The 12,597-nt window shown below is 35.5% G+C and overlaps 1 protein-coding gene across 1 annotated transcript; it reads right to left on the bottom strand.

The window, feature by feature from the left end:
• Positions 1 to 164: 164 nt before the first annotated feature.
• Positions 165 to 1,714, bottom strand: LOC119066771 (multiple inositol polyphosphate phosphatase 1-like). Its single transcript, XM_037169424.1, has 2 exons — positions 486 to 1,714; positions 165 to 412 (listed from the first exon to the last, which is right to left on the bottom strand). The coding sequence occupies exons 1-2, from the start codon at positions 1,673 to 1,675 to the stop codon at positions 250 to 252; spliced, it is 1,353 nt and encodes a 450-aa protein (XP_037025319.1). The 5' UTR covers positions 1,676 to 1,714; the 3' UTR covers positions 165 to 249.
• Between the last annotated feature and the right edge of the window lie 10,883 nt (positions 1,715 to 12,597).

The following is a 12,597-nucleotide window of genomic DNA, read 5'->3' as shown; positions in this document are numbered from 1 at the left end:
TGTAAGAAGATTGTAAGGAGAGGGAGGGGCTTCTGAAAAATTGCTTATTTTTCGTGACATTCTTTATGGATGGAGATTAACTCAGTTTCCTTTCTCGTAGTCAACGACAGTAATAGTGTTTCTGTACCGTACTTGGGGATGTTGTGCTGCCGTTGCTACATTTATTGTTAGAATTTTTTCCTTTATCTTTTATTTCTTTAGTTTCTCTATTAAAGCTCTCTGCTCTCTGTAACAGGATGACACAGCCGATTAAGAATTCCGGCAGAATATTTCCATACAGTCAGCATCCAACCAATGACCCAATCTTTCAATGATCAACGATTGCTTGCACACGCCGTTAGCATCACATCCCGGAATTTGCAGCGGTATTTCATTATATAGGAACAGTAAGTCATTATCGCCATCGGCACAGCTATATTGTGGAAGAGGAAAAAACATTTCAGATCTTCTTCGTCTTACTATTGCATTTATGTAAAAAGTCTTACTCATATCTAATCACCGCCAAATTAGCAGCCATAGCGATAAGTCGACCCGTTCTCCATGCCCTTTCTGATTGTTGAGCAAAATTGTGCTGTGTCAGTGGTTCGTCGTTTCCCAAAGCGCCCAAATTATTGAGTAGCATTGGCAAGATTGTCACATGCCCGCTGTATACTCTTGCTTTGTGATCGTTGGGATCGTTGGACACCATAAACTGAAGCAGCTCTTGCATGTTAAAGCATACCAAATTTTCGAAAAGCCTGCGATATTCCGTTCGTCCGGGACCCAGACGATAGTAAAATTCAAGATCTTCACGATATTCGATCACTTGGCGATTTGCAACGGAAAAAGCTGCACAATACGGCGACGTTTCATTCAAATTCCAGATCTGCTCGTATTTGCATATTAGGGAAAGTGTGTTAATTTCGTTGTTCCGCAGTGTGTGAGATCCATGAAAGCCCAGCTTACGGCTAACTTCGAGTGTCATTTGCTGATATTCGGGTCCCTCTCGGAACGCATCTCGTTCGGGAAGGTTGGCTATAACTTGATCAAAAAGTGGGCACAGCGTGTAAGCTCTCAATAAGTAATCATTTCCAACCAATTCTTCGAAATTAACATCCTCGTGTCCATTTTCGCCGAATAGGCCGTCGGCAAAAGCATGAAGACTAACTTGCGTACGCTGATAATCGCTCCCTCGAAAGAGGAAGTCATTCGGTGAATATGTCGATGATAAAATCGTTGGAAATGCAGCCTGGTATCGTCGTCCGAGTTCTTCTAATTCATCCCAACCTGCCGCTATGAGATACTGTGCATATTCCAGCGTAATATCTGGATTAAATCGCCAGTTTCGAAGAAGTTCCATGTCTGATGCGCACAATGACGTTCTCCCTTGGTCATAGTTTGACAGAATGTCATCATGAATTCTTGCACTTGCCCAAATATTATTTAGTTCGGTCGGATTCGGCCACCTCGTTCCATGTCTGCTTATCATCCAAAACTTTGACGGATTACAAGTCGACACATTGGCATTAATATTTCGTCCGCGAATGGTTTCGTAGGCCGTATGTATTCCGAACCAAGCGTTCTGTGGCTGGATCGGATCTTGTGAGTAACAATAAAATGGATTGTGTACTGACACACCGGCATCCGTTAGGAACGTAGCCAGCGATAGCACGAACAAAATACTCCAAGAAACCATTTTTGACCTCTATTGGTTTATAACTGAAATTGTAGCCGTCGCATCATTTATCACTTACCTATATATTGAGTGCTTAAAGATTGTAATAGTCCAGACATTAGCTGAAAAAGTGAATCTTTACATTGTGACACGTTAACACTCGAAGTTAAATTTATAATCAACCTTTCAGTTCGTCTTCCGCAGACGGCATGAACTAGTCTAGGTAGTTATCGAATTTTTTACTTCTAAGTAGATTAATGAAAAGCCTTTCACTTCATCAAGTTTTAAACTATGAGTTTTGCTACGTATAACGGGGAGTCAAGAGTTCATTCAGTGCCGGACTGGCTACCAAATTGCCTTTCGGAAAACTCGGGAAAAGACCCGTAAAATTCGAAAGGATAAAGGCTGTTGATACAAACATAATGGGCTGTTTGTAACGGTTTCTTCAAAGTGTGTTTCTATAGCGAACTAGTAATATATTAGTCGTTATGGACGTTACACGGCTCTCTTGACTAAAGCTTGAATTTCGAAATGATTAAAATATAGGAATTTGCTGAAATCTTCGAAAATACGTTAAATGTGTCTCGACGCAATGATTAGATGCTATAATAGCCTTAATCTTGAATTATTATTGCGCTCTGAGTTGATATTGCGCTGTCTAATAGCGACTGTAACTTTCGTGCTGGAGTGATAGAATAATCGATTTTACGTCCTCTTTATTTTGCTAAATTTAGCGTTTACAGCTCGAGTCGAAGGCGAGAACCCGGAAATGAGTTTTAACGCTTAAGTCAATGAAGAAATGAATTGTTTCCCGGATGAAATGAGTAAAATGTATCACAAAGAGCTTTTCAGGAAAAATTGGTTTCAAATACAAAATCCCCAAATCTTTCTAATCGAAATTGTCTTGCATTGAAACAAACTGATACGCTTATAGATGAGAATGGTGTCTGTATCCGTCAAACTCATCTGAGTCACTCCTGCTCTAACGGTTGCTGATTAAAGTTAAATCACGTTCGCAGAATTAGACGAATGAATGGTCCAAATAGGTTAGGTGATACATTTGACCGATTTGACCCTGTGACACCAATGACCGTACCCGACTCTAGGCCATTAATTCGAGCATGATATGAACAACTAATCAAAATTTCTCATTTTCAAATGAAAACATTCTGATTTATGATCATATCTTGGGTGGTATCATAGCTCTTGAGATATCACCCATGCTGATATCAATTGAATATTGTTTGATGCAAAATCTTTTTTGAGAACGCTAATCCGTGGTCAACGTTTATTTTTGTCGTCGTTATCACTAGATGACTGGTCTAATTTATTATTTACAATACAACTGAAATAAGAGGAAAACGCGATTCCCAGCCCATCCTCAATTTTGCAAAAAAAAAAAATAATTAACTAAACGCATTCCGCAGTGAATGTTTCTTTGTTTGCTGTACAGTCTGTGAAAATATCATTGAAAATAATTTTTTTCTTGCGTATTTTCCAATGAAACATCAGATGTTTCACAACCTTTGGTTCATCATCACTCTAAAAAATCGGCATTATGTGTTGAAAATTGCAATGTTGTTTCCAACTGTTTGTTATATTGCAAATTGTAATTTCCCTCGAACCGAGTCCTACAAATCATGAATAATTTATAGAATATCTGGTCGATTCTCGTCGATGAAGAGCAGATGTGTTCTATTTCATTTTGTTACAAACACCCCCTAGAAAAGAGTTTGTTCAATTCGACCATCAAGTCAAAGTAACTTTTCAAAAGGACATTTTATTGTGCCAATAAAATGATGATTTGCTAACCGAAACGATTCTTTTCCGGTGAACTCCGGACCGGATATAATTTTAATGGACAACAAGAATGAAAGTAAAACGGATTAGAGTCAAATTTTGTTGATGAAGAGTATAACGTCGACGTCATTGTCCTTATGGGGGCTTAATTGAAAGTACATTCTATGGAAATACCCAAAACAAAATATCGAATTATTCCTTCCTCGTTATCACTTAAGTTACCTACCTACCTACCAAGCTGGCATTTCCATGAATTAATTTTAAAATTTTCGTAAATGAAATAGAATTTTTCTTCGATCTGACTAACATCACGTAAAATTTGCTAAAAAATATGGGGCATTGACATTGGTATTGGTATCAAAAACCCAGAGTTAATCATCTAATTTATTCACGTCGGTCGTAATCTATTTCACAAAAAGTCAAAGCTATTAATTGGGTCGTTTTTCCAAGAAAAGCGTCAATCGTAAGACTGTTTATTCGATTATCAGCTTAAACTGATTGCCGATGCCGATTTTCCTTGAACCCTGGAAGTCAGTGAACTTGCAAAACAAAATTAATGATAGAACGGTCATAAGTGTATCGGTGATTCATAGCGGAAAATACGTCCAATTTCTAGATTATTTTGCGAAAAGATTGTCCGAATTGTAATTTAAATATGGTTTCCACACAACAAAAAGTACTACGTGAGAATATTCCATTTTGTCTCTCACACGGAGTACTTTCTTAGTAAGTGGAAATCAAGCCTTATTCCCTTTACTCAAAGTCAGGGTCTAATGACATAAAAACACCTGAAACGTCCGTAACGCCAAGTTCACTATGATATTTTGAAAATGGCAAACAGTTTTTGCCAAAGATGTTAAATACAGAAAATGTCCGTTAACGCGATAACGCGAATAATTCTTAACTGATTTTTAAAAGAAATACGCCACCCATTCAATTAGTAGACGATATAGGGGACTCATGATAAGAGTGAAACATCTCTCGCTGAACCTTCAACTCATAGCACTATTTATTTCTTCAGAAAAATAAAATAAATTTGAGTAAAATGAAGAATGAGATGGCTGCTACTTGGTAGTTTACCAGTCGAAATAAATGAGATGCACAATTAATGATGTTACGAATAGATATCGCTTTTTCATCTGACTATAATTTCGTGATCTTAGAAACACCAGGAATTTTTGAAAAATTTAGTTAGTCAAGGGACTTGACCCACCCCAGAGGTGAGGCCTAGTATAGAAGGAGCGTTCATACGAGCTTTTAAATTCAGTGAACTCAGTAACTTCTATAAAAATTCGGACATAAGTTGCGAGTTCGGGTCGTATCCGTAAAAAAAAATTGAGTACAGTGTCAATATAGTTCTTTGAGTGATTTAAAGCTTTTTGAAAAAAGCTTTCATCACTTTGTTGCATACAACGTTTTTCTCAAACAGCCAACAAAAGTTTTACTTTTCGTCACTGAGTTGAGGAATATTTATTTCCCTAATCTAGTTTCCAGCTCGAGTCGGAGGTGAGTATTATTATCGGGTCTATTACTTCCATCGATCGAAGAATTTTTATTCTGTTGATTTCAAATCTTGTACTTCATTTTTTAACATGTATTTTACCATATAAAGTACCATATTACTCAGAGCTTGTCATTATTTTTGTCGTCGTTATCGATAACAGATGAATAGCCCTATGTGAAATAGAACCCGTTTCATATCATGTTTATCAAACATATTAAGGCGCAGTTGATAGTTGCACTTAGATTCTCTCATTTTTGATATTTTTTCTCCCACTTTTTGTCCTCGTTTTTCGTTTCTCTCAATGTTTTGACAGCAAGGTTTTTGTAAGTTTTGCTTAAACGTTGAAATTGGTTAAATCACGAAAAAATGTCGATGATTTTGCATAAGGTCTAAAAAAAACATGCGTCGTCAGACGTGGTTTCAAACTGATAAACTAATAAACTAATTTTAGCTACTCACAAAAAGGAGTGATTGATGAATCTACAGGAAATTATGATATTTTTAAAACTAATCTCCACTAGAGGTAAATAGTCTCAATGCTAACAACATACACTATACTAGAGTAATTCTATATTTAATAGCGATCGAGTCAAAATTCTAGCAGTCAGTTCGGATAATTAATCAATCGCAAGTTGAACCTTTTGGGCTGAAAATTTGAGATCCGCTCTTGCGACTATTGTAATCTCAGAACTCAGAACCATTGCTTCTAACCTTCTAGAAATGACTTGTAACTTGCCAATGTAACTTGTAAGTTTGAAATGGCTTTCCGCAATCTATCTCTTAATTTAAGTAAGCTTTGCTGGCTTTTGCATCAATTGATCGATGTAAAAGGTTAAATTTACAATTAAAACATTCAATTTCAATGCCTTTTCAAGATTGTGCACAGTCTCAAATGTTTTTCTACAAATAAAATGTTCTTCGTAACCGTTAGCACACCAACGTTAAGTTTATGTTCGACCTTCAGGTATACAATATGCAAAAAAATACCTGATGAGGTAATTAGAACATTAACTACTTAACAGTCTACGCATTAGGAGAGTATTATCGAAAAGTCAATAAACAAATCACCCAGCCGTATTTGAATAAATATTTTGATGTTGTTAATCATCTTGCGAATTTCCGGTTGAAAATATATTGTTCATTGAAAATTCCCAAATTACGTTTTGTATTTCCGATGCGATACACAATTTTTCCCTACTTAACTAGCCTTCTTAATATCTTTTTTTTTGGATTTTTTTCCAACGCACGAACATATGGAATCTAGCCATAAGTGATAATAAAAACAAAAAAGGGGATTCTTTGATCGTGATGTCTCAATTAAGAAATTATTAAATGGAAACAGCAGAGTCATCATAATTTCATTATATTTTCTGCGAGAGATATTTTTCTTCGTATCGAAGAAATTTCTAAGAGTTTGATTAATTCCGATAGACACAATATTAATTTATAATCGATCGACAATATGAGTTGGGAATGTTTGATTTGTGTTTTTTAATTGTTTTCAATTATTTCCAATTATCTCCAATTTTCACTCTTCAACTTCGTCATTGTTTGTTAATTATCTATAGTCGATCTCGTTGTTGTTTATTTATTTAGGTATAACGTGAAAAGTTCGCTTTTTGTTTGGATGTTTTTGCAACAGAAAAATTAGCATTGTCGTCAATCAATGTTATTATATAATTATAATTCAACCAGTTCATGTTGGGCGTCACGTATTACAATTGTTTTACAAGCGTCAAGAGTTTCACGGTATATTTTTGAACCGATTTCTAGAAGTTTAACGGTTCTGAACTCTACATCAGACATACCTCACACGATAATTTCTGCCATGATTTGTAGGTTTTATTTGCAAATATATTTTTTTAATGAAAAGCTATGAAAAGAGGCTGCGGAGTGAAAGTCTCGAATTTCCAATATCCTAGTGGTATACTCTTCAGCTATTAACTATAGTCAATAATGATGGTTTTTCCTCATCTCACTTGTCTAAGAAATGATTCAATTCAATTTTTCTCGTAATTTAGGCCCTCATCTGTTGTGGACGGTTGATTTTAGGTACTTTCACTTGTCGCCCTTTCTTTGTTCGGGCTACAACTCGCAAAATTGCCTAAAATCTATTGTCCACCACAGATACCTATATAACTGTTTAAAAAAAACAAACAAATTTTGCTGTTTCTGTAAGAAAATTTCTATTTTCATCCTTGTCAAAACAATAGGGTAGGAAATACATATTTCCTCCTCTGAACTGTCATTATAGACAAAGAGTCAACCAAAAGTCATTTACTCATGATCTTTTAAGTTTGCTGCGACTGAGCCCCGTACGAACCCGTATATCTATTGCGTACGTGACCCTAGTGCGTCTGTCACCCTACTTTGACCGTAGACCTATTGCACCCGTAAACGTAGTTGAAGTCAAATTATTATGAAATGTGTACATCTTAGAAATTGCGCATAGCGCAATTACGAAGCTCCGTACGACGTTCCTTTCAAATGTAACACAAATTTCAAGTTGACCTAAAATTTTAATTTATTGAGAGGCCTAAGGCCAAGTTACGGCCTTAGTCCAACGATCCAAATTTATTTTTTATCCAACAGTATTCTATTCGGCCTTCGATTACCTTCCAAATGAAAAATAAATTAGGAAAATCGGATGAAATTTACTCGAGTTATATGCAAAATACACTTAGGGCCGTGGAGCGGCTTTAGTCCAAGGACCCAAATTTTAAATTTTTTTCCACAACATTCTATTCTGTGTTCAATTACATTTTAAATGAAACAAAAATTAGGAAAAAGGGATGAAATTTACTTGAGTTATATGCAAAATACACTTAGGGCCGAGTAGCGGCCTTAATCCAAGGACCCAAATTTATTTATTTTTTTCAACAACATTCTATTCGGTGTTCGATTACCTTTCAAATGAAACAAAATTTAGGAAAATCGGATCAAATTTACTCGAGTTATATGCAAAATACACTTAGGGCCGAGGAGCGGCCTCAGTCCATGGACCCAAATTTCAAACATTTTTCTCGCCACATTCTATTCGGTGTTCAATTACCTTTCATATAAGACAAAAACTAGCAAAATTGGATGATATTTACTCGATCTATACGCAAAATACACTTAGGACCGAGGAGCGGCCTCAGTCCAAGGACCCAAATTTAAAACGTTTTTCTCACCACATTCTATTCGGTATTCAATTACCTTTCAAATAAGACGAAAACTAGCTAAATTGGATGATATTTACTCGATCTATACGCAAAATACACTTAGGACCGAGGAGCGGCCTCAGTCCAAGGACCCAAATTTAAAACGTTTTTCGCCACATTATATTCGGGCTTCGATTACCTTTCAAATGAAACAAAAATTACGAAAAAAGGATGAAATTTACTCGAGTTATATGCAAAATACACTTAGGGCCGAGTAGCCTTTCACTTCTAGGGCCCTAACTCACGGTCCATTCACCCGATTTTAATAAACTTTTTTTTCCTGGATCGGTATCGACAATACCTATCTTTTGCAGTTTCATTTGCATTTCCATCGTTTTTTTTGCCGTAAATATCCCCAAAAGACCTTAAAGCACTTAGGCGGCCCTAACTCACGAAGGGCCGACCCAAATATGCCCATCTTCGAACTTAGCCTCACTATTTTGACTATCTTTCAGGGAAAAAAAATTTTTGAAATCGGATTTGATTTACTCAAGATATCGACGTGACAGACGGACAGACGGACAGACAAAATTTTTATTGCGGATTCGTTATCTATGAACATAGGCAAACACTTTGCCCTTACCGTCTGCTTCGAATTCCATCAATTACACACGGCATCGTAATCCTATAAGCCCCTTTGTACTTCGTACGGGGCTAATAAGGTTAATCACACAGCAAATATGAAAATTTTTTAGATTTCTTTTTTCTAAGAATTCTCATTGTATGAATGTAGCTGAGTCACGTCGTAAAATTAAAAACAAATGTTTTCTCAACCTATCGCTCAAAATAACGAAAAAGCTTTTGAATGCACAGCTTTATTAAATAAAGCCCGCTTTCTGTCACTGTTTCGATCTGAGAGATGTTTTGAATTTTGATGACTCATGGAAATTATTTTTCAGTGACGTGGAAAATGTATGGGAAATTTTAGTCAGAATTTGTAAACAATATCAGTGTTTGTAACTCATGAAATCACGAATTCGTTAGGCTCAAAATTGGGTCAAATTCCGGTTAAAAATGAACGCTTTAGGTCGCTTTATTCTAAAGGTTAAATATACAAATCAATCGTGCAGCTTCACTGGGTTTTTTTTAGTGACCTGATAAGAACTTTCCGTTCTAGATATCAGATGGAACTAGATTTACAGGATTTAGTACAGTTATTGGCAGTGAAATTTCAGCATGAATTTGCTTTACCTGTTTTTCAGCTGATCCACACAATCAAAACTTTATACGCCTTTATACGGTTTTACACTGAGCGAAATTTCCTACGTATATCATTCGTGCCCCCTGTTAAAAAGTGTGGTATGGTAGTTATACAGCCGACTCGTATATAATACGTGGGAGACGTATTTCTCTTTTGACAAAGATTTAAAAATATGAATTTTATTGAATTCACCGTAGACACCATATTAACAGTTTGTAGTAGTTACTATACATTTTAGCAGCTATTGGTAACAGATGCTTCAAATTAAAAATCGACTTCTTCGGTATTTGAACCGGTGACCTCTGGATCTTAAGCCAACGATCTTTCTAATGTTGAAATACAGTAGTGTTGGTTGACATTTCTTATTGTTGAAACGTACTTTGGAAGCCATATACGTGTGTGGTGTATAAGTTACGCCGAGTACATGAATAATGATATGTCGTTTTTTAACATAATTCGGCTTGATGACAAGATATAGTTGTGGATTATTAAAATACTTATAATCAATTTCAGATAATTTTAACTTAACAACTTTCTGATATGATTACGAAATAAAACTACTTCATAAAAAATGAAAGTATTTTGACGAGAATTCCTCTAATTTACTAAAAACAATTTGTCATTTATCTTTTTCGTGTTAAGAAATATAAACATGATCCAAGTTCAATGTTTAAGACCAACATCCACTATATACGTTTAACATACGTGGTGTGCGTTTAACTTCCGTACCACTCGTAAGTTATTCACATTCCACGTACATCACCACAATACGTAACACATGAATATTCAAATATGACAACCGAAATACGTAACTACGTTTTCAACGTGTCCCACGTATAGAAAACATTGTCCATGTATCATATACGTCAATGATGTATATTACACCGTACCGATGAATTTTACACATACTCGAAGTATTGTCTGAAGTTTATTTTTCTGGGTGAACCACTACCACGCGTGTGCGTGTAGCAGCTTCAATCGTATAAAAAGTATAAACAGTTTTGATTGTATGTGTGGATCAGCTGAAAAACAGCTGAATCATCAATCATGATGCAATTTCAGTGCCTCTGACTGGTATGTATGGTCAAAGCGATGCTAACGTACCAAGTAAAAGTTGTGTGACTTGTCTGTACCTTTGCCGACTTAAAAAAAACTGATTGCGAAGCTAAAAACGCACTAATCGCTCGATGTTACCAAACGATAAATCATTTTAGACACTAGATGAAGATGTGTCACCTGCAGCCTCGAGTAACAATATTCATCTTTTGTCTGATGATAAAATTAATCACCGAGTTAAAGCTTTTCGCGACTGAGCTGAGCAAATAACTATTTTCGATTCCCTTAGCGCGCCTAAAATAGTCTTTTACATAACTAGGGATAAAAAGATGAAGTTTTCGTGTGAGTTTTGTTGGTCCAAGGCGAAGCCGAGGTCAATAAAAACACACAAAAACGAGAGGGCCTAAATTACGAGAAAAATTGAGGTGGCCTTTTATTTTGTAAAATATTACAATATTTAAAAAATAAAGTTCATGATCATGTGGAAAGCATAAAGGGACAACTGGGTAGGACTGGTTAAGGAAACTCTAATAAAATAAACTTAACAAGAATCTTAAACGTGGAATCGTAATCAAATTACTGGGGAAATAAATAAAACTACTTTATTGCCTATCTACCCGGAATATTGTTATTACACGTACATTTACCACCCGCGGAAAGCGGTCGTTACATATGGGAACTTTTTCATTACATCACAAGTGAAGGAATATTCATATGAAAATTCATTACATATCAGGAGATTTTCATTACATACCAGCAGATTTTCATTACTTATCAGTAAAAATGTATCACATGAAATATTTTTAACACTGAAATCGAAACAATACTCGCGATGTTATTTTAGTTTTTATATCACAAACTTTGTCACTTGAATTAAGTGCACACCAATCTAAGCAAAATCATTAAAAACTTTCGAAAAAAAATGAAATAAAAAACACAAAAATAAAAGTGACGGCCATTTTGTCTATAGCTTTTTCTAGATTTTTTCAACTTCGACGAACACCCAAACAATTTTCTTTTTGCATTTTTCACTTATTTTCAAAAACACTTAACACTTTTACTTTTGTGTCATATATTCACTTCACTTCACAGCAAAATTTATTGAAACACCACCAAAATCGACAAATATTACGCAAAATATGAATCTAGCACTTCACATAAACAAAACAGTCGAAGTAGTTTGTCAACATGTCACCAAAACAGTAGTGTTGCCAGTGATGCTTTCGGGATTGATATAATGAAGAAGTGTGAGCCGATTTCATCAGCAGACTAGATTCGTTTTTAAAGGTTTCAATGCAACAACAGATATTTTTGTTGGTTTTGTTGTATCGGTAGTTTTTATGTTTAGTATTAGTCTGGCAGTGAATGAAATAGCGCGACATAAATGATGTGAAATTTTGCATTAATTTAGAATAATCTTTTGATATTCGAGAGTCTGCCAGTTGTCTACTGGAACAGTGTTCCAGGAACACTTTTGGTTTTGAACTATCAGGTCCTTGGGTGGGAAAATGTACTCGTAACAACAATATTCCGGGTGGATAGGCAATAAAACAGCATACATTGGATGCTGCTTGGTAGTTCATTACACTCGGAATCAATTTTGTGAACTCGCGATCTCAGTCGTGTGGTTTTAAGCAACTCTCTTTGGAAACGGTTATTTTGACTCGTGTAGTTGCATACCTCGCCTTCGGCTCGGATATGCAAACTCTAGACTTGTCAAAATAACCGTTTCCAAAGCTTGTTGCTTATAACCACACTTGTGATTGTGAGTTCGGCTCGTATCACAAAATTGATCCCTCATGTAATGAACTACCTCCGCAGCATCCAATGTAATCTACTATTATTGATTCCACTGGTGAACTTTTAATTTATTAATAAAATTAAATTTTTTTTAAGTCGCATGCATTTCGAAAGATCTATCTTTCATCATCAGCAACACACAACTAAATCAATACCCAATTATCAAAGAACTTTATAATTACTTTGATAATTGGTCAGAGCTTGTCGTTTATTATTGCTGTCGTTGTCGATAACAGATGAAAAATTTGAAGTCTACTTCCAATAAATCAATGATTTGTTCTACCAACATTATTAAACTTTTGAATTACGTGCAAAGTAGAGAACACATCAATATAATATGAACGCAACCAACCTTCGATTGTCAAAGATGACACTTCGA

This window comes from Bradysia coprophila, chromosome IV, assembly GCF_014529535.1.
Source record: "Bradysia coprophila strain Holo2 chromosome IV, BU_Bcop_v1, whole genome shotgun sequence".
NCBI lineage: Eukaryota > Metazoa > Arthropoda > Insecta > Diptera > Sciaridae > Bradysia > Bradysia coprophila.
This window is presented reverse-complemented; position numbering and strand designations above follow the sequence as displayed.

What these genes read in the sequence shown, in the direction of transcription:
- LOC119066771 (XM_037169424.1), bottom strand. Translation starts at nt 1,675, where the DNA reads ATGGTTTCTTGGAGTATTTTGTTCGTGCTATCGCTGGCTACGTTCCTA. An exon ending in TTGGCGGTGATTAGATATGA is followed by an intron (nt 413 to 485) that starts GTAAGACTTTTT and finishes TCCACAATATAG; the next exon opens with CTGTGCCGATGGCGATAATG.